The following is a 25,839-nucleotide window of genomic DNA, read 5'->3' as shown; positions in this document are numbered from 1 at the left end:
TGTCTTTTATTCTAGTAATGCAAATAACCCCTTGCGACGTCTTTGTTGCCTTCTCAACCGGACCCCTCTCCAGTCCAGTCCCCGTCTTAATTCACAATTCTGATGATTGTGGCAGTGACGGACATTTCCMTTTGGCAGCTCCGTGGCCCCCAAAGGAGAGGCACAAAGCCGTGGCACGTGTGTATTTGTATAGAGAACCATCAAACCGTAAAAGGAGGAGGGCCCGGCGTGTGCCTCTGTCGGGGAGTGGCCGAGCGCACACATTAATGTAATAAACCGCAAGTACATCTGCTAAGCTATCTGCACATCCTTCAACGAAATCCACCAAACGCAGGCTTTGAACCCTCCCACATCCAAATCCACTGGGATCTTCGTTTCGTCTGATTGGTTGAGGATGCGGCAACAAGGGGCGAGAACAATAGCATCATTCTGGCATAAAAAGAGTGCAGCTATGCCTTGGAGACGAAAACATTTCAGCAACACAGAGATCAATAGCTTAGCGAAAATATAAGTTAGCAACCGAGGCTCCTGGCGTGACTGTAATTTCACAAACCTGGATATCATCCGAGCCTTCGCCCACCTCTCCAAAGTGCCTTTCTGTCATTCGCAAAGATGCCCAAAGGATTCCTGGTAAAAAGAAACAAGAAATCAGCACATGTTTCCTACAGGACTCGTACAGATGAATATGAGCAGGAGCATCACATCCCAGCCTTTCAGAGTCAGGTGGACTCATCTCCCCCTGTCTCTATTGCGTCCAGTCCGGACCGCGCAGCTCCATCACCAGACATCACAGCAGACGCCCCGGTCCCCAGTCTGGATGCTAAAGGGGTTCAGTTTGGCAACCAAGAGGCTGTGTACCAAGCCCTCTACAGCCCCACCAGGCCCATCAGCAAGGACCACGAGAGGAGATATTACGAAAGAAGTTTTAATCTAGGTTCGCCAATTTCTGCTGAATCATTCCCGACACCTGCCTCCCTCAGCAGTTTAGATCATCTCCTGTTCGCCCCCGTGGATTTGAAAATAGGCACTAGCAACAGCAACCGCAGCGGCACCACCAGCAGGATCCCTGCTACAGCCATCAGGGGCGGTACTAAGAGGCCCGCATCCGACACTGAGCGCAAGAGCAAACCTGCCTCCAAAAAACCCAAAGCCATCAGAAAACTGAATTTTGAAGACGAAATGACAACGTCTCCGGTACTTGGTCTGAAAATCAAAGAGGCTCCTGTCGACTTTAAACCCAGAACGCAGACGTCGGCAGGTGGGAAGCCTTTAGGAGAGTTTGTCTGTCAATTGTGTAAGGAAGCATACGCTGATCCATTTTCTTTGGCCCAGCACAAGTGCTCTAGGATAGTGAGAGTTGAGTACAGGTGTCCTGAGTGTGATAAGATGTTCAGCTGCCCGGCTAACCTCGCCTCTCACCGGCGCTGGCACAAACCGAGAGCGCAGAGTGCAGCTGGGATACCATCTACCCCGAGCATCAAATCTGAAATCGCCAAAATCCCCCCCGGTGTCAAGTCCACCCCAGAGGAAGCCAAAGACCCAAGAATCGAGCTTCTGAGTGACAGAGACACCCCCAGCCCGGGTATGTCTGAATCGGGCTCAGAAGACGGTTTATACAACTGCCAATACTGTGGGAAGAGGTTTAAGCGCCAAGCATACCTAAGAAAACACATCCTGGGACACCAAGCCTTGCAGAATAAAATGTTCGAGGACCACGCGTTTCAAAACAGCGACAGAGTGGAAGAGCAGGTGCCAGTGTCCTTATCCTCAGAGGAAAATACAAACCAAAGTCCCCTGAATCTAAGCCCCGTGGACTGCCTTCTCTGCCCCGTTTGCGGGGAGAATTTCCCCAACAGGGCCAGCCAGGAAAGACACCTGCGTCTCATGCACTCCTCCCAGGTGTATTCCTGCAAGTACTGCTCTGCCACTTTCTACAGCTCACCCGGACTCACGAGGCACATCAACAAATGTCATCCGTCTGAAAATAGGCAGGTGATCCTGCTTCAAATGCCCGTGCGCCCCGCTTGCTGAGCAAAGGGAGCGTTGGAAAACAAGTTAATTGCCTACACTACTGAAAGACAGGCAACTTGATGTTTAGATTGTGTGTTCGATGAGAGCTGTCCTATCCATGCCAATCAGATGGTTATTGAATGCTTATCTATTTCTTGAAATAAAAAATAGGCATATATTTTGAGATTTCTCTCAAATAGTTTATTGAAAGAAAATAAAGTGTTAGTTTGACTGTTAAAGGTATTTTCCTAGGACAGCTGCACACGTGCTCAAGTAGCCTAATAGCTTCTAGACCTAAGAACTGTTTCATTTTCCCTCATAAAAGCCTTTTAATTCACAGACTGTMAATTTCTGTTTCATTAAGCTTTATGCTAACTTATGAATCACAGGACAGACTTATCAACTTTGTCTTAAAAACGTACAAATATCGAATCATTCCCTTTTAGTAGAACCACAAATGCCTTTAGAATATAGCCTAAACACATCTAAACTCTGCTGTACAACTGCCTTAAAAAAGTCAACATAATGATTGTTTTAATTTTGAATGCTGGCACATATTTTATTATTAAATGTTGCAATATTGTTTCGTCATAATACTTGTATTTATTTATTTATTTATTCTATTTGCAATTCTATTCTGTAATTTATTGTTGTGTTGTGTGATTATTCTGTGTCATTCTGGCAGTTCACATGTGGTAGCCAAATGTTTTGTCAAAATTAGGAGTTGTGCTAATTGTCGTGGACCGGTCTAAATCTTCAATCTCCACAGCTCTTGTAAAACGTAAAGCTCTTATCTTAGATGCAATCTTTTTCTATGAACATTTTTATTTTCTTAAATGTTGGCTTTTATAGCGCTTTGATTGTATGTGTACACTGTTGTCATCTATCTACCAATCGAAATAAAAAAAATATTTTCAAAATGAAACCATTTATTTTGCTATAGTTTGACATTGACACAAACTGTCTTGAATAATACTAGTCCTACATCACCCAGGTCTGCCTGCCCTCCCTGACTTCGAGTCATATCAACAAGAAAAGAAACGGACCTATAGGGAAGTATTCATTCAAATGGATGTCAGAAAGAATGATTTGTCCTTTAGAAAAACAAAACAATAACATTTTTATTGTGTTAAGAAATCCATCTGGATAGAAACTCAAGAGACACAATCTTCAGCRGAATAATTCTAAATGGTAGGCTATTGGGAAATGGGTGCATATGGGGAAAAAGTTGTCTTGAAAATCATTCTTATTCTTTCAATTTRTCCACTGGACTTCGCCTACACAACAAAATATCATATATTATTTCTCTCAGCTTCACAACATTAATTTGGCTATTTGTATGAKTCTTCAGGCTATGTGAAAGCTCAAAACAAAACATAGATGAAGCATACTCAAGTGGGTAATTAGTAAAGGATGTATAATAGCCTAATTACCATGGATACTCAAGCCATGATGCAGGCACATTCACTACGGATGCATCATTTCTACAATGATGTGACTGATGTCAAACAGAGACTTTTCAAGGATTGTACTCCTCTAAACAAACCAACCTAATTCCTCTTAGACCCTTTCAGGTTTCATTTAACTGTGATTGCATCCGATGCCAGCATTTTTCTCTAGGCAACGGAAAAGATACCCTAAATTGATTGTCACTGTATTATTGATATGATGATTCAAGCCTTGTTTTGGTTTCTATAAAGAAGAGACAGAGAGCACTTAGCTTCCAGTCATAAATTGCCATAATGCGTGGTCAGAACATGGCTCAGGACAAAGAGGTGARGGCCACACAACTCACCTCAAGATCAGAAAGACATTTGTCTTTTCTTGAGACTCAGAATTTGATTTCCCCTTTTGCTGACTGTGTAGGCTGAACATCCAGGTTCACATACACTCCCCATGAAGAGAAAGATTGGTAACAACTTCCAGAAGCACGTGTGTGGCTTCAGCCAGCCCATGAGGGGGTAATGAACATTGTTAGGTCATGACTGTGGATACCGTCATGTAGTTCACTAATGAGGACAGGCCTCTAGGCAGTAGACATGTGGAACTCTTGATATGTCACAATGTGAAAAATAGACAGTCCACATACACTGAGTGTACAAAACATTATAAACACCTGCTCTTTCCATGAAATAGACTGACCAGGTGAATCCAGGTGAAAGCTATGATCCCTTATTGATGCCACTTGTTATATCCACTTCAATCAGGGTAGATGAAGGGGAGACAGGTTAAAGGATGATTTTTTAAAACCTTGAGACATGGACTGTGTCTGTGCGCCATTCAGAGGGTGAATGGGCAAGACAAAAGATTTAAGTGCCTTTGAACGAGGTATGGTAGTAGGTGCCAGGCCAACCGATTTGAGTGTGTCAAGAACTGCAACGCTGCTGTGTTTCTTACACACAAGAAATTCTCGTGTGTATCAAGAATGGTCCACCACACAAAGGACATCCAGCCAACTTGACACAACTGTGGGAAGCATTGGAGTCAACATGGGCCAGCATCCCTGTGGAACCATTTGACACCTTGTAGTCCATGGCCTGATGAATTGAGGCTGTTCTGAGGGCAAAAGGAAGTGCAACTCAATATTAGGAAGGTGTTCCTAATGTTTGGTATACTCAGTGTGTCTTGAACTTATACCTACTGTAGATCACAATTAGTCTCCTTTCTTAACTTGTGAATATTCAATCACATAATGTAGACAAACGCAGGAGAGCTTCAGACGGTCCAAAAGGGACAGGGTCCGGCAAGATAGACCGACAGACACACATCACCAATTATCGTCTTAAGTCTTTAACAATTAACAATCCTCCCAGTGTAGGCTAGGTGCTGTAGACTTTGCACCTGTACCTTCGGTGGGGGCCCATTATCCCAGCCTCCTCTCCTGGAGCTGCATGGAGCAGCAGGGGGGACAGATGGGAAGGGGGTCAGGTTACCCCGGCTGCTGCTTCTGGGCCAGGGTTGAAAAACCAAGACAACAGCACCATCATGTCACCCCTCCACCCCATCAACCCCCCCCCCCCTTCCCCCAAAGGTTACAGTCAACCTGTCACTGCAGCCAAAGCAGCAGATTCTCACCAGACGATTCATGGAGGATAGGCGTTACTMTGACAGGGTTAGGCTAGTACCCATCTCTGTAATGACAGTTTTAAAGGAAAAGGTTGAGTTTACTTTCTCTACTTCCGCACCACTGCTATGAAAAAAACCCCATTAAAATCAATAGACCCATACAAATAACACAGAGAACACGTAGGATTTGAAATTGATTTAATGAAATGTTTTTGATTTTCACATTTCTAATAAAGATAGCATGACTTCAGTCATTAAAAACGGTTTGATATGTTAACAAGTAATAATGAAATCTTCAAGCCTTTTTCCCCCTCTTCTTATACAAATATTATATTACAGGCATTAATATATTTATGGTAAAGGACTGAAACCCTCGATTTGACACAATGTACAGGATTCCTAAACCAAAACCTAGAATTAACAACTAACTCTGTTGCTTCACATGAGTTGAACCAGTCTTGAGTAAGACACAATCKTTGCCCTGGTCAAATCAAACCTTACGCCCATTTACTCCCATATATAACAGGGATCCCATCCACAACATCTAATCTACAATTTAGACTCCATAAGAAGATCGGTAAAAAGAGCTGGGTAGTTCTTTACAGTGGCTACTGGGAAGGTGAAAGCATTGATCTGACTCAGGTCAGTATTTACATACATTCTTCAAATTCACAAAATGGACTTCATTATTTCTGAACGAACTCTCCGTTCATGCCTCCTATGTTATTAATCAGTGCTTGGGAAAGAAAGGGACACAAAAAAAAGAGAGAACAAAATGAAAGAAAGAGAGGATGTACAGGTAAGGCAAAATAGTGCAACAGACAGGGATGCAGCTCTGGTGGAACCCTGCATAATGTGTGAGTAACACCTGGCTTCCATGGCAACCCAAAGGCGCAGGTTGTGGCGGAGGAGGCGGCGTGAGTAGCATAGCGCCAGCCTGCCTGTTGCTAAGAGGGTCGCCAGAGCACAGCGCTGGTATGCCTTCTAACTCCGCAGCCCCCCACCCCTCCACTGTGGCCTCACGAGGTTACTCGTAGTGCATCATGGGAAATAGGAGGAGTAGGTGCCATTTGATTCCAATTCAGAGAGAAAGGAGAACAGAGCACCTCRTCAAATAAAGACGAAACAAAAGTGGGCCAAACCCAGTCAATCTGTTCATATAAAACGTGTGAGGACGAGGAGGACAAGACACTGACCTTTACAGTCACACAGGGGAAAAAACAGTCTCTCCCTCTATAACAAAGACATGAGACAGCAAGGCAAGGCTAGCTGTCCTCCGTTTTGCTCTTGCAATGAACAGAAACAAAKTAAATCCAATGATGTCTAACAGTGGTTTACAGTGGTGGGGGTCTTGGAATGGATCTTGGTGGACAGACATTACACAGGCACTGCGAGAAGCTCCTTCACAAATACACACAGCCATACAGACACACACACGGATGCGCATACACACACCAGTGCATGGAGTTAAGATTCACCTGAGGCTCCGGTGGCGTTTTCCTCTAAAACAACACACGTATACATTATACAACACTACAAACATCAAATAAAGCAATTTACATCCAAGAATAAAGAGAAAATACACATTCATTGCTAGTTTATCAATGACAGTGAGTGCAAAAGACCATCTGTGGGAACATTGGAATGTCATTCTTAACTTTACAACACGAGAGAACAATGGCAGAGGAAGAGCCAGATGGAAGATACTGGATTACAGGTTATGAACCCAGGTGAAACAATCCTACACAGGGTAGCATCACTAAACAATTAGAAATGCAGTCTTTTCTCATTTCCAGCAGAGTTGCATAAAACAAAAGGAAGACAAAATCRATCGGAATCCATTTAAAAAGGTCATTAGCGATAAAAAAGAAGAAAAAGTTTTGATTCACCTCGGGGTTGGAAAGACATCATTGATTGTCCACTCCAGGTTCATAACTATTAAAAACAGACTCCTGCTGCATTGGCTCACAGCACTCCGTAACCAGGAAGTGTGTGGTGTGGTGCAGCATTATGCTAGAGCAGCACCTCCTATGTCACAGCCCTTACACAACATGAGGATGAGTATGGTCCAAACAGACACACAGGCTTCCATGGCTCAAGTCCAAGGACAAAACAACACACTTATATATGATCCTATCCTGTCAACAGCAAGAGTATCATCAGTGATTTACACAGCAGAATCGCAAGGGGGGGGGGGGGGGGGGCAGTCAATGGGAAAACCATGAAATGAGTCCCTTTTGGGTAGTGTAATTTGGTGAAGAAAAATAAAAGTTTTATTTCATATAATTTTAACATTTAACATGTGTTCATAAAGAACACATGTTCAACTTAATAAAAAACAGGTTTTACCATCTCAAGAGGTTAAATACAAAGATTAAGTGCCTATTAAGTGCCAACAAAAGTAACAGGGTTGATGATTTCACCCTGAACAAGGCAGTTAACCCACTGTTCCTAGGCCGRCATTGTAAATAAGAATTTGCTCTTCACTGACTTGCCTAGTTAAATAAAGGTTAAWWWWWWTTWAATAATAATTCTTAAATCAGCCATAATTCCCCTTGCGACAGAGGGATTGGAAGCTTGTGTTCAGGGACAGGGAGGGGCAATTGAATGCAGCTTCACCATTTTAGAAATAAAARAAAAAACATTTATAGCCTGTCTATCTATGAGTAACAGGGTWAATGTGTAATGCTCGACCCGCTCAGTTCTCCACCACAAAACACCAGAAAATGGGCAAAAAGAGAACCAGCTCATCAAGAACCTGCTTTTACACTATGATATGTTCAACGTTTCTTCTGAAAAAATGATTACTAGTACACTATATTAAAAGTTCAGATCATAGTAGAATTGACCTTAAAATGTTAATGTTTTTTTCTTACTTAAAATTAATCACATGAAATAGCAAAAATGACTTTGTTAAAGCAAGAAAATAACTAGGGCTTTACAATGATGGTGAAAACTTGGAGGAATTTGGGGGTTAAGTGGGTTAACATCTTCCGAAAAGTCACAGAGGGAAATGTCAAAACGCTGCATTTTGGCACTTCAGCAAGTCTTTATTCATGAAAGAAAAACAGATTTATTGAATTCTCCACGTGGAGTCTTTTAAAGAGCACTTCATTTAATATAAGAGGCTTTTAAAATTCAATATTGGTGCACAATTTCTACTTAAAAATATSAAAGGGGTACAAAAGGAACTCATTTTGTGGAAAGACCCTTACCAAAATGCATATGGGTGATCATATTCCTTTTCTATGTCACCATAGAGATCCTTGTTGTGACATAGAAAGGGAATTTTGAAATGTTGATGATATGTGGACTTTAAGCCACCAGACATGATTGTTCAGTCAATTCCCTGTCCATATTTATTCGCTGTACTGACAAGTGATATTAATCAGATTCTTTCAGAAAATGCAGCAACATCGGAACAAACTTCAATCTCTTCTTCAGGTCAAATATGCAGTTTAACAGTAAAACAATTGGAAATGTATCAAAGTATCAATAACTGCCACATAAATAAAAAATTGCAATATGCTCCAGTTATATGTTTAAACGAGATATAAAACAAACAACGCACACACCCAAACTGCAGTCATGAGGGGTTAGGTATGAGGTTTCACAGCAGGACCTGTAGTAAAGACGAAGCGGGGGAGGTTTGGGAGGTGGGTCGGGCGAGAGTGCTCAGTTGGAAGATTTGCTTATGGCGCTGGCTGATCGGCGGAGTTTTCCGGAAACTCTGTTCTTTGTGGCACGGGGAATCGTGGGGGAGACCTGGTCCGCCTGGTCCGTTCCTAAAGAAACACTGAGCTCAGCACTCGTGCTGCCGCTGAGAGAGCCTGGAGAGAGAGAGGGAGGGGATGAGAGAAGGGATAGAGTGGGGGAGAGAGAGGGGAGAAAGATGGAGAGAAGTGGTGAGACGTGGCAGGCTAACATAGCGCTGATAAGACTGGCATACTCCAGCATGTTCTGACTGCCATGCATGTCATCGCTCCCCGTCCCCCAAAGCAGACACCTCAAACTGCTTACTCCCTCAAATGTATAATACCAAAACAAAACAGAAACAAGTGTATAGATTGATTTGAACCTTTAATTCCTCACAGTTTTCAAAGTGGCACGTGACTKGATCCAGCTATATACACATATAGATGCAATGTTCACCATTCTTTCATCACATGCTTTGACTGGCTAGACTAGAGGCTACTAGGGGAGAGAAGCTGGATATTTCTCCCAACACTTTGGGTTTGGGTGGGCAGATGCTTGCATGAGTAGGGGGGAAAWAAGCAACCTATTTTAAACCACGTGGTCCTAAGAATAAAATTGCCTTCGRTGTTCAGCATAAAGAGAATGTGACAGATTGTTCAAGTCTTAAAATGGTGTATTGTAAAAAGTGAATGGAACATTATGTTAACTGGACAGGCATGTTGCGAGCATGTGAAGAGACGCCTTTTGTTCAACATTGTGGATCGGGGCTCCCGAGTGGTGCAGCGGTCTAAAAGCACTGCATCTCAGTGCTAGAGGGGTCACTGTTCAATATCAGGCTGTATCACAACAGGCCGTGATTGGGAATCCCATAGGGCGGCGCACAATTGGCCCAGCGTCGTCCGGGTTTGGCCGGGGTAGGCCGTCATTGTAAATAAGAATTTGTTCTTAACTGACTTGCCTAGTTAAGTAAAGGTTAAATAAATACAAAATAAAAATGATTACAGGCTGCAAGCAGTGAAAAGGCCAGTAAGAGCAAGTAAGAGCAAACATATTTTGCATACATCCCCCAACGCATCTTAGCGATYCCTCAAGCTTAAACAACTTTCCTGCTTTGCCAAGATGGCATCTGGTTGCCTATTTTCTTTCCTTCACTTTTTTCTCTCCATCTTTCTGAAGCATCTCAAGTTCCTGCAGCTAAAAGGGACAGCAGATGGCTGCAGTAACAGACACTCAGCCCAGTGGACACGAGCATCCCTGACTTCCACTCATTCAGAGGGAGAGGGGTTAAGGGTGTGTGTGGGTGTGTTAGCYGAATGGATCTTCATTATGCATCTGAAAAGAACAGAGGAGGGCTGTGAGTCGACGTAGGGGCAGGCCTAACCCAAGTCCAACCCTACAGCCCCACTTCCAACTCCAGAATTCCACTAGCTTCCACTTTGACCAATCCACCGCTGGGCCCTGCCACGCTGGGCCCTGCCACCGCTGGGCCCTACCACGCCCCACCCTCTCGTATAGTTGTTGGATAATGGGGAGGGAAGTGGGCCGCAGATAAGATAACCCTCTCAGGTAAAGYCCTCCACACAGACGTTACATTTACTAGCCCACCAGCATGCTACCTAGAACCCACCCATGCAATGGACACCTCTATAGATTGAGTGATCGGTTTAATACCCATTAACAACACACTCATGCTTGTTTTAAATTGCAGCACTTTGGGCTGCATATATCATATGCAGCCCAAAAATGACCCAAACTTAAGTTGATTATTAAAATAACACATGCATAATATATCTCCAGGGTGAAACAAAAATCTCCCAAGACTTCAGTTGGCCGGTGTCTGACTGGTTCATCATAACACTAAGACTCAGAGCAACCAAGGTAATTCCTCTGAGCTCCCCCTTAAAGGGATACTTCGGGATTTTGGCAACTTCCCCTGAGTCAGATGAACTCAGGGATACAATTTATGTCTCTGCATCCAGCATGAAGGAAGTCAGAGGTCGTTTGGCAAGCCGGTGCAAACTAGTGTAACCATCGACTTCCAGTCGTTGCAATATCTACTAGCATGCTAGCAGTTTCCATAGACGTCCAGTCTTTGTGCTAACGCTAGTTAGCAATTGCGCTACCGTTAGTAACTTCCTTTAAACTGCCTGCTGAGACATAAAAATGGTATCCACGAGTTCATCTGACTCTGGGGAGGTAGGTAAAGGGCTTTATTGTCAAAATCCTGAATTACCTCTTTAACAACTATCCTGACAGAGGCCATGATGGGGCAGAGACCTGCACAGGGTGCCTTTAATCGGAGATCCTTTCATAGAAAGAAAGAAAGAAAGAAAGAAAGGAGAGAGAGAAAGAGAGAGAGAAAGAAAGTGAGAGAGAAAGAAAGTGAGAGAGAAAAAGGAGAGAGACAACCCCCCCCCCAAAAAAAAAAAACTAAGGACATAAATGGGCCTCATCCCCATCGGTCCCCTGCAGCAATTCAAAAAAAGCTTAAATGACAGACGTTTTCTTCCAGTACGGCAGGTGTTAGTATCACATTCTGCCCTAGGCAAACAGGGGAGAAAAAAATAATGAACAAGGAAGGAAAAAAAGCACTGGGGAGATAAATATAAAGGAGTGACATGCAGAAGCTTAGCCAGAGAGAAGAGTGGCCGTGTTGCTCATGCTACTACTGAGTCAGGTGCTAATTGTCCCGAAACGTGCAGCYTCACTCGCAATTACCGCCTGGATAAATAGAGAACACAATCCCCATATAACGTCATATCAACCCCCCATACACCGTTTTGTTAACGTTCCTTTAAAAAGCGGTAGTTGGGTAAATAAAGCGTTAGTACCAAATAAAGGAGAAACCAGAGATGAGTGAACAGGCGAGCGAGGGTAGGCTCTAGGGCGACACACAAGCTTCCGGCCGGTGCTCGGGGCTTACCTTGTTCAATTACTGTAATGACACCTTTAACATGTTTTAATCTAAAAGAAAAACAGACAGTAGAGCGTCACATTAAGACAGACAGTCACCACAACACAGCCCTGCTGTAGACCGACAGTCACCACAACACAGCCCTGCTGTAGACCGACAGTCACCACAACACAGCCCTGCTGTANAACACAGCCCTGCTGTAGACCGACAGTCACCACAACACAGCCCTGCTGTAGACCGACAGTCACCACAACACAGCCCTGCTGTAGACCGACAGTCAGAGAGGGAGGTGAGGGGGACATTCAGGAAGCCTGTGTGGTTAGATATTGTCACAGTGAGGATCACAGTCATACAAGAAACAAGGAAACAGGACGCATCCAATAAGACATTTAATATGTTAAGAGACGGCAGCATTATCAGACAGCGAGAAGTCCACTTTTGTGTTGGTTGGAGTCTCTTGCGTGCTCTTGATCGGTAAATGATTTCTGTAACTTTACATTGCATAGGCTTTACTTTACATTGCGTATGACTGCTTATTATGAAATAAGAATATGTTGGGCTGAATTATGTGAAAAGCACCTGAACCAGTTCAACACCATGAGATAGAGATCAGTGTTAGAGAAAAAAAAGGCATATTATCATATCTGTGTTTTACAAATCATTATAAACCGGGTGGTTCCAGCCCTGAATGCTGATTGGCTGAGAGCCGTGGTATATCAGACCGTATACCACGGGTATGACAAAACATGTATTTTTACTGCTCAATTACATTGGTAAATCAGTTTATAATAGCAATAAGGCACCTCAGGGGTTTGTGGTATATTGTCAATATACCACGGCTAAGGTCTGTATCCAGGCACTCCGCATCGCGTCGTGCTTAAGAAAACCCCTTAGCCGTGGTATATTGGCCATATATCACAGCCCCTCATGCCTTAGTGCTTAAATATACCACGTACTAATGAAACAGTGCTTGTGATTGTGTATATGATAACACAATTAATCTGCACTGAAGTACATACAACGTGCTGTCCCGCGAACAAACAAAAACCACCGACCAGGTTGACCTCTCCGACACATGGTGAAAGCTAGCGGCTCTTCAGTAGCCAACCGATGCAGTTAAAGCAGAGGTAGACGAGGAAAGCAGGTGAAGAGTTGTTGTCTCCAGACAGACAGTGGTTTAAGGGTGAGAGAGGGAGGCCTGTCTAGACTCTGGGGAGTTGAGAGCTCTTCAGTTTGAATCCATTAGCAGCTGGGTCTCATGAGAGAAGTTGTTTACCTCTTTTAAAATCCACATTTATTCAACCCATTGAATAATCATGTTGTTTAACTCCATCTTCACATGTATTGCAGCCAGTGTAGAACTCCATAGGAAAACACACAGTCCATAGGCAAACCAACATGCCAACAAACACTCAAACCACATGAATCCAAATCCAGACAGACAGAGTACAACCCTCTAATGAGTGACATTGTAGACCCTCAGTTTCGAGGATGACAGCAATCTACTGTGTGTATAAGATGGGTCATGCAGGAGGAGGAAGATGGGGGGGGGGGGGGGGGTGATTGAGGTTCACTGAGATGGCGTAGCTGTGGGGTCAGAGGTGAAGGACAGGTTAATGTTGCTGGTGGAGGGTGGACAATGGGCATCATGCCTAGTGGAGGAAACAGGCAGGAGTCTTACAGTCCAGCTTGGCCCAGGGGTACTCCACGTCCCAAACCATCCCCGGCCAACACCTGCACGCTGCGCATCATGGATGACATGTTAGTGGAGCAACGAGCCAAAGCAGGAGTATTGACAAGCACACACACTGCAGCAGCATATGGAACGACAAGCACCACAATAGATTCAGCTGCGGGACGATTTCCTCTTAAACGCACGTTCAGGGGGCCAGAACCAATTTACAAATAATTTGTCAATTGACCGCAAGAATATATACACTGTGTGCACAAAACATTAGGAACACCTAAACAGAACATCCTCAATTCGTCGAGGCATGGACTCTACAAGGTGTTGAAAGTGTTCCACGGGGATGCTGGCCCATGTTGTCTCCAATGCTTCCCACAGTTGTATCAAGTTGGCTGGATGTTCTTTGGGTGGTGGATCATTCTTGATACTCACAGGAAACTGTTGAGCGTGGAAACACCCAGCAGCGTTGCAGTTCTTGACACACTCAAACCGGTGCGCCTGGCACCTACTACCATACCCCGTTCACAGGCACTTAAATCTTTTGTCTTGCCCATTCACCCTCAATTGCACACATACACAATCCATGTCTTACGACCTAAGAATCCTTCTTTAACCTGTCTCTTCTTAATCTACACRGATTTGAAGTGGATTTAACAGGTGACATCAATAAGGGATCATAGCTTTCATCTGGATTCACCTGGTCAGTCTGTCATAGATAGAGCAGCTGTTCATAATGTTTTGTACACTCGGTGTATGCTGAAACAGATATGACTAAAACAATCATTTCAAACCTTACATTTCTATACGATCACTTATATCGCTCTATTATGCGTGAGAATACTTTGGAGCAGATTTCCTAAATTAAAATCACTTGGAGCGGATTTGCTGGTGTTTTTAACAGTCTTATGTCCAACAATATGTTGTTTTTCCTTGTTCAAAAACTTGGTGGGCAAAATAAAATAGGGAACCATGTATTAGAGGGTAGTACACAGCAACGATACACTAACAGGGAGAAAACTAAAGGAGCCTGTTGTGAGGATATATTAGTGACCACCTGTTGATGCATAGAACCATACACAGGACATGTTATGAACATAAATGTGTTGCACATTATCCACACTACTGCTAGAAATACATGAAAATATGTTGACAAAAAAAKTACCATTTCAAAACAACTTCTCAGAAAAGAAGGGAATGCCTGGTTTATCACTGGAAGAAGCTGCGAGCACCTGTCTGTGTTTATTTTACCTTTATTTAACTAGGCAAGTCAGTTAAGAACAKATTCTTATTTTCAATGACYGCCTAGGAACAGTGGYTTAACTGCCTTGTTCAGGGGCAGAACGACAGATTTTTACCTRGTCAGCTCGGGGATTCGATCTTGCAACCTTTCGGTTACTAGTCCAATGCTCTAACCACTAGGCTTCCTGCCGCCCGTATGCGTGTGCGTGTACTACTAGGACTTAACCTCCCCCTTGTTTAAAAGATTACCAGGTGAAGACCGCATGCAGACCAAGAATGAGTCCTGAAATTGCCCTGCATCTCTGTGGCGTGGTGCTGTGCCTAGAAACAGTTGATGCAGAGGGCCAGCTGATTACAAACCCACTGTGGACAAAAGCCTAAATCCTGGACACACAAATGTATGCATACACCACACACACTTTTACATAGACATACAAACAGAAGCAATAGCCCAAAAACAATGTTTGCCCATTAATTTCTATATTTCCACTGCATTAAAGAGGGTTAGTACATTAAGTCTTGCTGTTGGCTGCTCTCAGCAGACACAGCTGATGCACAATACTGTGAAACCAATCCTCATTTAACAATATGAGAAAATAATGGTTTATTGTCTGGCCTCTGCTCCCACAATCCCAATGAGAAGCCAACCAGGTARCCTACTCCTGCCCCACTACAGAAGAGCCCACTGCTGAAATAACCCACAACAGCAGAGGATAGACATGACCCGGCGCTGGGTAATTACATGTCTTTTCTCCATCACTCTCTCTCACTCACTGGTTCAATCTCTCCCCTTTCTGTTTACCTCTGCCTTTCTATCGCTCCCTCCCTCTCCCTGAGGAATAGTCCCTGTTTAGTATTCTGGTTGATGAAAAAGGTCAATAGAGGTCAGTTTAGGACTTCTTTTATTTTAGAATGTATTTATTTGCACCAAAGTAAACAAGTGATAGACAACAATACAGATAAACAAATAAAAACGGTGTGCAGGTGTGGTTGGGACTCCTGTCCACCTCTGCAGTAAAGGGAGCAGACTGTAATTATGTTAATAGACCTGCTACCCCCTGCCTCCGCCAGTCTGCTTATCAACCCTGCCTTCTGGGGCTGCTCGCTGAGATCTGAACACACACACAACACACACACACACACACACACACACACACACACACACACACACACACACACACACACACACACAACACACACACGACCGCACACGACGCACACGACCGTTCACACACGACCGCACACACAGAAAAAGGCATGCACGTACGCGCGTAGACCAGACACACGCGATAACAGATCCAGTTATCACAAAGTAGAACAGCACAGGTGTCCAGTTTTATCCTTGCTGTATCGATTGGATGCTAGTGGTGGTGTTGTTGTTATAGACCCATCAGATCTAGGCCAGGCAGGACAGGAAGAGGAGACATTGTTTAATGAAGTCCCCCTCCATCTCCTCCTCCTGACCTCTGGAGGATAGCAGTGTGAACCCAGTGTTCACCGTCGACTGTTAGTTACTACACATCTCTGGTACGGGGACGGAGGCGCCGATAAGAAGAGTCCGATCACATGCACGGGGCTTGACCCACCTTTAATCATGTCACATGTATATTTCGATCAGGCTCATTAAATGAGAGGGAGATAAAAACCAGAAAGGAGGAGGTGAGATGAAACAGTACACAGCGAGACAAGGAGCAGGGCCCGACTAAGTTGTTGAGCCACGGGTGAAGTCTTTGATGCTGCTGCTCAGACAGTGTGGAGAGAGATTGGCCCTGCTGCCTTTGATATTCATCAGAGTGTGGGTGTGAGGAGACAAGGACCAGGACACAGAGATGGAGGGGCCTGAAGAGGGCTAACAGGTGTGCTGCTGTGGAGGAAGTGGAGGAGGAGAGCATGGGATTCTTACCTGTCCCACTCATTGGGTAGTAGCTGGGTGAAGGGGAGAAGACCTGCGAGGCAAAGTCCTCAAAGGTCATGACCTCTCGGTGGTTCTGCACGATGGCCTCCAGGTACAGCGCCCGCTCCTCATAGCTGGGGCCAGGGTTAAGGAAAACCAGAGGAAGAGACCTAGAAAACAGCTGATTTACAGCCCAATGAATCGAAACAAAAACGCTCAATTCATCAATGCAGGAACATAGTCAATCAAGACAAAACAACAGGTGAAGAAAACCCATCGCACCGTCACATAATAGAGAAATGAGCCTCTCTGACCAACAACAGTAGCAGACACAGACAAAAGGCAGCATGAGTAGACAGAGGAGTAGTAATAACCAGACCGTTGGAGAGACAATCACCCTGGCCACACAGCCACAAATGGGAAAGCAGTCACCAAATAAAAACACTACAGGCATGAGCCTCCTCTCGCCTCGCCTCTCCTTGGCCTAGTGGTTAGAGCYTTGGACTAGTAACCGAAAGGTTGCAAGATCGAGCTGACAAGGTGGTTCTGCCCCTGAACAAGGCAGTTAACTCACTGTTCCTAGGCCGTCATTGAAAATAAGAATTTGTTTTTAACTGACTTGCCTAGTTAAATAAAGGTAAAATACAATAAAAATCCCTGGGCACTCTAATAGAACCCCTGCTGGAGACAGAGAGATGCTCTCGGACATCCCTCCCACACTGGCACTTCTCCAACCCGTCAGGGGGAAAATTGTAGACATTTCAAATTCAGAGTGGCAGGCAGGGAGAGCAACCTGGGAATATGGTGCCGGATGGATACAGACAGTCAGTCAGGATAGAACATAACAGAATAACAAAAAGGGCTCAAAATGCTGCTCTCTCTGTGTGTGTGTGTGTGTGTGTGTGTGTGTTAGAATGTCACTAACTATGCTAGCTGTAGGTTTCTGTCTTTCCTTCTAGATAACTGCACCTAACAAATGGTTATTCAGTCACCTCGTCAAGAGTCGACCCAAACAGGCATCTACTAGAGCCCCCGACTCCAGGAACCTGCTGGGCTCATTCCGCTCTCATTAACAGACTGCTGCTTGTAGTAAGTGTTGCTAGGCTGTTGCTAGGGCCCCTCTGCTCTGGTAGAGTGTTGGTGAGAAGAAGGGCTGGCACTGGAAGTGGATGTTACTGGGAATGTGTATGGGCTGGACTAAGCTGGGTTGGCTAAAATGGAATGGACTGGGCACATGCTGGCACAGCAGGGGTTGAGGCAGGCATGACGAATGGCTGAAAGGCAGCCGTTTCAAACTGGGGCTGACGGGCACCTGAGCCTAGGGCCTGGGCCAGCCTGAGGACAGGCAAGCTGCTCACCACACGGTGGGAGGGAGAGTGGCATGGAGAAAGAGAGGGAGATAAGCTTCATTGGTGCAGCAAGTCTGTTCTAAATCCACGGAGTAGGGGCAACACAAGGGCATGGGTTAAGATCACCTGAGCTGTGTGTGAGGCTGCCAGTAAAGATAGCTGTGAGGCTGCACAGTCATCTTTTACCTGCCTCCAGATCCCGCTGATTCAACCAGGAGTGGGGACACAATAGAGAACATCACAGACTTTGCTGCCATGGCAACCCAGGTCACAGCACAATGTGACGGGTCAAATCCCGGGTTTTATGAATGTACGTGGAGATAGGAGGGGGGGGGGGAGGAAGAGAAAATCTGTAAACCGAGAGAGAGTGAGCGAACGAGCGAACTCCAGTCCACTGAGCCAACAGAGCCATATGGTTGTCCATTATCAGAGATGCAGATGACTGTGTCCCGGCCTATTACTGAGATTCCTAAAGCAAATATTGACTCCAGCTGGGGTGGCCCTCCACTCTCCTCTGACACACACCTCTCATACACTCTGTCGATTCCTCTACCCACTATAACCAACGGGGAGAGAGAGATCAGGAAAGAGATGGAAAGAGAATCGACTGAGTGCAATCAGTAAATGCACGGCTTCTGCGGATTTGAAACTTGTAGCACATAAATCCCTAGAAAAGCTCAGATACAAGGTGAGTGGTAATGTTGAACTAGAGACTCTATTTCTATGGTCCCCTCCCTCTGTCTCTGTCACTAACGACTTACAGGCTTGGTACAGAATGTTCCCCTACATGTGCACAAAAGCTGTTCCTGCTTGCCTAGCACCCAGTAATTAAATCAAAGGACAACGACGGAAAAAGCATATCCACGTCGCGTTCGCCAAACCCACTGACCCTTCCCTGGGCGACAAACATGCGGTCTCTCTCTCTCTGTGGCAACACATATCTGTTAAGGAATTACCTCTTCAGATGAAATGGCCATTACCCGAGATATGGCTATGTTGGTATGTTATTTATCATTTACTGATGTACCTGGCTACTGTAGGCCCCTGGCTACTGTAGGCCCCTGGCTACTGCAGACCCCTGGCTACTGCAGACKCCTGGCACTCAAAACCATTAGGCTATACTACAGGGACCTTGCCAGGATGAAAACAACAATAACTTTCCGCGGTATCAACGCAATACAAGTCATCCGTAGAACAATTGTCATTTCACAGTTGAACTGTTAAGTAAAAAAGAGTGGTCGAGAGGCTTCCAGAAGCATGTTCTACCACTAAGAATCTCCCAATATTCCCCCAAGTTCCAAGGAGCTGCACATTCCCATTAGGGAGAGGAGAGGGAATATCCTGTCTGTGAAGCGTGTCAGAACGCTGCATGAGCAACTGACAAACAAACCTCTTCAGTTAGACGAGATTGTAAACAACCTGTAACATAAAATAATGCTCTGACGTCACTCAACAACAAGGTCAGCCTTTAAAAGAAACTGTGAGAGAAGGAGAAATCACAAAGGTATTGGTTATGACCAAAAAAAAGCACATTTCAAATCCACTTGACAATGGCAACGACAATGGAGGCATTTAGTAGATAAAAGTCATCCTCCAGCTCTATACAAGCCCCTCCTCTAACTCTGCCCCCATGGTGCTCACTGGTACAAAAGGCAGTGACTTAAGGCTCAGATAAAGCCGGTGTGTGGCTGTTGGGTGATGTGAATTGTACACACACCACACATGGAGCCTCCACCTCTGGCACTCTTATAAACAAGCCGATGTGTTCCCTGAAACAGAGGGCGCACACAATAGTGCACGTGTGTGTGCATGTGTGTCTGCACGTGTGTGTGCATGTGTTAATGCATGATGCATATGTGTGTGTGTGTTTGAGCGTAATGTCCAGATGGCAGGGTGGCCAAGGGGGAATCCAGGGTCAAGCGCCTTTATGGATCAAAACCAAGGTCAGGCAGCAGCAGTGGGCCATGTTCAAGGTGAATAGGGCCTCAGATGGCTCTTAACAGGCTGCTCTGGCCCAGAGCAGCCCAGAGCACCCTCTCTCCCTCCCTCCAGAGGGATCCGTCCTCAGTCTCTCTCTGCATCCTCCCAGTCCAGAGGGACTTATATTGAACCTCTGCGCATCCCCCACGCCCTTGTCCTCTCCCTATCGGGCATTTCAGACAGACAACTTTGGGATGATACATTTTTGTTTCCCCGCAGATTAATTTGGAAACTGTGGTCTATCMGCTTTGTACAGTCGTGGCCAAAAGTTGAGAATGACACAAATATAAATTTTCACAAAGTCTGCTGCCTCACTATTGCACGCATCACAGGTGTAATCAGTCCGAAATATGTCAACTCAGAGTAGGCCTAAAARACAATGGAGACATCTCCTGTAGAAAAATAAACATGGCCTACTCAGATACTGCTTGGAGTTGCACTATGGTGCTCCTTCATCGACTCTTTGACCAAATGTACATTTCACATAGGGAAGAACTAACGTTTTCAGAAACATCTCCTATTCTTACTTACAATAAAAGTGATTGAAAAATGGCACAAGACATTATTCACCATTCAGTTACTATTGGGAAAAATATGATGCAAAACACAACCAAAACCAACTGCAAATTCATCCTACACGGTTGTAGAGTCACAACTTAAACGTTGTCATTGTGTGCAAGAAACATGGGACAAACGACTAAACTTTTGACTACTTTAAAACCCTGTAAGTGAATTTGTCTGAATACTTATGGCTTCTTCAAATGGGGGAATAGATACATAAAGTGCTTTCATTTTTAAATGGTGAAACAGACATGTATGAAAATACCTTGAAAGAAAAGCTGACATTCTGTACTCACTGTCATCTTATATGAAACATTCTATCGCAGATACTGGAGGACAGAGCCAAACACAAACATGTAGCTTCACTGTCCAAATACATATGGAGGGGAGTGTATACCTGTTGATACTTGAAGAATATAACTTATCATTTTGATATCATGAATGGTTAGTCCTTGCATCCATAACTCTGTATATGAATTTTGAATCGTTCACATTTTCTCCAGGCCGTCCCTCAGCTTTTTACCAAAACAGATTTGTTTTGTTATGTTTCAATCAAGGATTTTGCTTCAAGAAGATGTTAATAGTTTAGTATTCGTTTTTTTAAAGAGTCTTTGCCCTATTGCTCACTGGAGGTCCTAACAAGAGAAACATTTAAAACCATTAAACAGCCCAGTGCAGTCAAAAAATTTGATTTTACTCTGTTTATATAATTTCCACACTAATGAGGTTGGAATAAGTACTGTGAAGTTGTGAAATGGTGATAATTGCTCTTTTGGTAAGAGCTGTTTGAAAAGACCCAGCTGGAAATTTCAGCCTGTTTGTGGGATTGCAGTTTTGACCTGCCTCTGTAAATTAGTTAAACACCAATAAGCAAGAAGGTTCACAAACCTCTCTGCCGATAACAGCTATTTTTCCAGCTTTGTCCCCTCCCCACTCAGACCAGACGAAATCTTGCAGAGAACATTTCGTCTATGCCAAGAAGCATTTTGTTTGTAGACTATTTTAGATTATAACATACGTCAATTAAGTACTTAACCAGAAATGATTTGATGTTAAGAAAAACGGCTGCATTGGGCCTTGGGTATCCTGGTACCATGACTCTTCCACCACCAACACCTTCTAGCTGCTCAGTGTCATCCTAGAAGAAAAGACTGATGCTCTAAGTCTCTTTCTTACAGATATATTCCTTTGCTTGAAAGTAAGTCGTGGCCAAAAGTTTTGAGAATGACAAATGAATTTTCACAAAGTCTGCTGCCCAGTTTGTATGATGTGCAATTTGCATATATCCAGAATGTTATGAAGTGATCAGATGAGATTGCAAGTCCCTCTTTGCCATGCAAATGAACTGAATCCCCAAAACCATTTCCACTGCATTTCAGCCCTGCCACAAAAGGACCAGCTGACATCATGTCAGGTGATTCTCTCGTTAGCACAGGTGTGAGTGTTGACGAGGACAAGGCTGGAGATCACTCTGTTATGATGATTGAGTTTGAATAACAGACTGGAACCTTCAAGGAGGGTGGTGCTTGGAATCATTGTTTTTCTCTGTCCAACCAGTGGTTACTCTGCCAAGGAAACACGTGCCGTCATTATTGCTTTTCACAAAAAGGGCTTCACAGCAAGGATATTGCTGCCAGTAAGATTGCACCTAAATCAAACATTTATCAGATCATCAAGACATTCAAGGGAGCGGTCAATTGTTGTGAAGAAGGCTTCAGGCGCCCAGAAAGACCAGCAAGCGCCAGGACCGTCTCCTAAAGTTGATTCAGCTGCGCGGATCTGGGCACCACCAGTACAGAACTTGCTCAGGAATGGCAGCAGGCAGGTGTGAGTGCATCTCCATGCACAGTGAGCAAAGACTTTTGGAGGATGACCTGGTGTGAAGAAGGCAGCAAAGAAGCCACTTCTCTCCAGGAAAAACATCAGGGACAGACTGATATTCTGCAAAAGGTACAGGGATTGGACTGTTGAGGACTGGGGTAAAGTCATTTCTCTCGATGAATCCCCTTTCCGATTGTTTGGGGCATCCGGGAAAAAGCTTGTCCGGAGAAGACAAGGTGAGCGCTACCATCAGTCCTGTGTCATGCCAACAGTAAAGCATTCTGAGACCATCCTGTGTGGGGTTGCTTCTCAGCCAAGGAGTGGGCTCACTCACAATTTTGCCTAAGAACACGCCATGAATAAAGAATGTACCAACACATCCTCCGAGAGCAACTTCTCCCAACCATTCAGGACAGTTTGGTGACGAACAATGCCTTTTTCTAGCATGATGGAGCACCTTGCCTAAGGCAAAAGTGATAACTAGGTGGCTCGGGCAAAACTACGATATTTTGGTCCATGGCCAGGAAACTCCCCAGACCTTAATCCCCTTGAGAACTTGTGGCACATCCCAAGGCGGGTAGACAAACAAAAACACACAAATTCTGACAACTCACAGCATGATTATGCAAGAATGGGCTCCATCAGTCAGGATGTGGCCCAGAAATTAATTGACAGCATGCCAGGGTGGATTGCAGAGGTCTTGAAAAAGAAGGGTTAACACTGCAAATATTTACTCTTTGCATCAACTTCATGCAATTGTCAGTAAAAGCCTTTGACACTTATGAATGCTTGTAATGACTTCAGTATTCCTAGTAACATCTGACAAAAATATCTAAAGACACTGAAGCAGCAAACTTTGTGGAAATTAATATTTGTGCCATTCTCAAAACTTTTGGCCACGACTGTATGTGTTAGCCTACCTATTGTATTAAAATGACATCTTTGCTGCATTATTCACACTCTCAGAATCCAGTAGCCTTTCTCTCTCTAGTTGGGCGTGCGAGATCAAGAGTGCCTAGTATATGTGTGGTCTCAATGAAATAGAATAGACTGACCTTGCACGGGCAGAGAATGACAGGCAGTTATCTTTCCAAGGAAATGTACTTAAATATAATTAGGCTATAGTTTAATACATTGCCTATAAATACAAAAGCATGTGGACACCCCTTCAAATGAGTGGATTTGGCTATTTAAGCCACACCCGTTGCTGACAGGTGTATACAATTGAGCACACAGCCATGCAACCTCCATAGACAAACATTGGCAGTAGAATGGCCTTACTGAAGAGCTCAGTGACTTTCAATGTCGCAGCATSCCATCTTTCCAACAAGTCAGTTCATCAAATTTCTGCCCTGCTAGAGCTACCCCGGTCAACTGTAAGTGGTGTTATTGTGAAGAAGAAACTTCTAGGAGCAACAACGGCTCAGCCGCGATGTGGTGGGCAACACAAGCTCACAGAACAGGATGGCCGAGTGCTGAAGCGCGTAAAAATCGCCTGTCCTCGGTTGCAACACTCACTACCGAGATCCAAACTGTCTTTGGAAGCAACATTAGCCCGGATGGCCATTTAATTAATTGTTCAGCAGTCTTATAGTTTGGGGGTAGAAGCTGTTAAGGAGCCTTTTGGACCTAGACTTGGCGCTGCGGTACCGCTTGCCGAGCAATAGCAGAGAGAACAGTCTATGACTTGGGTGACTGGAGTCTTTGACAATTTTATGGGCTTTCCTCTGACACCGCCTAGTATGTAGGACCTGGATGTCAGGAAGCTTGGCCCCAGTGACGTACTGGGCTGTACGCGCTACCCTCTGTAGCGCCCTACGGTTGGATGCAGAGCAGTTGCCATACCAGGAGGTGACGCAACCTGTCAGGATGCTCTCGATGGTGCAGCTGTATAACTTTGAGGATCTGGGGACCCATGACAAATCTTTTCAGTCTCATGAGGGGGAAAAGGTGTTGTCGTACCCTCTTCACGACTGTCTTGGTGTGTTTGGACCATGATWGTTTGTTGGTGATGTGGACACCAAGGAACTTGAAACTGTCGACCAACTCCACGACAGCCCCACAGTCTTGGGTGAACAGGGAGTACAGGAGGGGCTAAGCACACACACCTGAGGGGCCCCAGTGTTGAGGACCAGCGTGGCAGATGAGTTGTTGCCTACCCTTACCACCTGGGGGCGGCCGGTCAGGAAGTCCAGGATCCAGTTGCAGAGGGAGGTGTTTTGTCCCAGGGTCCTTAGCTTAGTGATMAGCTTTGTGTGCACTATGGTGTTGAACACTGAGCTGTAGTCAATGAACAGTGGATGCTCACATAGATGTTCCTTTTGTCCAGGTGGGAAAGAGCAATGTGGAGTGCAATTGAGATTGCGTCATCTGTGGATCTGTTGGGAAGGTACGCAAATTGGAGTGGGTCTAGGGTTTCCGGGATGGTGGTCTTGTTGTGAGCCATAACTAGCCTTTGAAAGCACTTAATGGCTACCAATGTGAGTGCTACAGGGCKGTAGTCATTTCAGGTTACCTTCACTTTTTTGGGCACAGGGACTATGGTGGTCTGCTTGAAACATGTAGGTATTACAGACTCGGTCAGGGAGAGGTTGAAAATGTCAGTGAAGACACTTGCCAGTTGGTCTGCGCATGCTCTGAGTACACGTCCTGGTAATCCGTCTGGCCCCCGCGGCCTTGTGAATGTTGACCTGTTTAAAGGTCTTGCTCACATCGGCTACGGAGAGCGTGATCACACAGTTGTCCGGAACAGCTGGCGCTCTCATGCATGCTTCAGAGTTGCTTGCCGCGAAGCGAGCGTTAAAGACATTTAGCTCATCTGGTAGGCTCGCGTCACTGGGCAGCTCGTGGCTGGGTTTCCCTTTGCAGTCCGTAATAGTTTACAAGCCCTGCCACATCCGATGATCGTCAAAGCCAGTGTATGTTATGTTTACGCATTTTGATATTGTCCATAGGGCACACAAATGCTGGGACCYTGGCTGTCAAGTGAGCTGTGTCACATACGCCTAAAATAACTTTGCGGGACTGCGGTTGGGTTCGAGAGCAGTTCTTGCTGTAGCATGTTTGAGTCTGACAGAAAGCCAGGGGGAGCAGTATGAAAAGCTGCGGTAGCGGGAGGGAGAGGGATAAAGAAATCAGTCCCGTGCAGACCTCTACCTTGCACAACATCACTCACACATACTGCTCTACACACAGAGTAGGGAGGGACATACGCATACATCTGGGATTATCATTCATACCGGCCAAAGGAGTAGGATTATTAGTCCACCAGAACAGCACAAGGACAGAGTTAATGGATAGCAGCGTGAAAACAAGTATTTCCTTTTCTGTCAAGTGGAACTTCCAGAGGACTGGAAAGCAGCCCTCTCATCCTCTGAGAATTGTACAAAACAAAAGGAAACCACAATTTTAGGCTTTGGGATGGGAGCTGGCAGTGTGAGAGTTCAGGACACACCAAGAGGTTAATCTGTTGAGAGGGCCTCACAGAAGGGGGGCTCCACACTACTGGTTTAGAGTCCAGAGGAGAAAAGGGCTTTAAAACCCCATCCTGAGGTCGCCCTCTCACAGGCTAGACAGGAGCTGTTATAGAGTGAGAAATGATGCTGGCTCATCTAACCAATAG

The 25,839-nt window shown here is 44.9% G+C and overlaps 2 protein-coding genes across 4 annotated transcripts in view; one reads left to right on the top strand and one right to left on the bottom strand.

Moving 5' to 3' along the window:
• Positions 1-470: 470 nt before the first annotated feature.
• Positions 471-2,593, top strand: LOC111963170 (insulinoma-associated protein 1a-like). The gene has a single exon (XM_023986438.2). The coding sequence runs from the start codon at positions 613-615 to the stop codon at positions 2,029-2,031; it is 1,419 nt and encodes a 472-aa protein (XP_023842206.1). The 5' UTR covers positions 471-612; the 3' UTR covers positions 2,032-2,593.
• Positions 2,594-5,257: 2,664 nt separating this feature from the next.
• LOC111963169 (Ral GTPase activating protein catalytic subunit alpha 2) overlaps positions 5,258-25,839 on the bottom strand; it is a 188,139-nt gene continuing 167,557 nt past the window's right edge. For 2 of the 3 annotated variants that reach the window (XM_023986437.2, XM_070443335.1), the window contains 2 exons: positions 16,516-16,640; positions 5,258-8,906 (listed from right to left, as the gene is read on the bottom strand). In XM_023986437.2, the coding sequence (XP_023842205.1) occupies positions 8,752-8,906; positions 16,516-16,640 (280 nt within the window). In that variant the 3' untranslated portion in view covers positions 5,258-8,751. Of the gene's footprint in view, positions 8,907-11,695; positions 11,737-16,515; positions 16,641-25,839 lie in introns of all 3 variants that reach the window. The other variant, XM_070443336.1, reaches the window with a different exon arrangement.

This window comes from Salvelinus sp. IW2-2015, linkage group LG4q.2 (genome assembly GCF_002910315.2).
Source record: "Salvelinus sp. IW2-2015 linkage group LG4q.2, ASM291031v2, whole genome shotgun sequence".
In the NCBI taxonomy this organism is placed as follows: Eukaryota; Metazoa; Chordata; class Actinopteri; order Salmoniformes; family Salmonidae; genus Salvelinus; species Salvelinus sp. IW2-2015.
Note: the sequence above shows the minus strand (reverse complement) of the source record. Positions and strands in the feature narration are given on the sequence as shown.

Excerpts from the sequence above, each read along its gene's own strand:
- LOC111963170 (XM_023986438.2), top strand. The coding sequence starts at position 613 with ATGCCCAAAGGATTCCTGGTAAAAAGAAACAAGAAATCAGCACATGTT.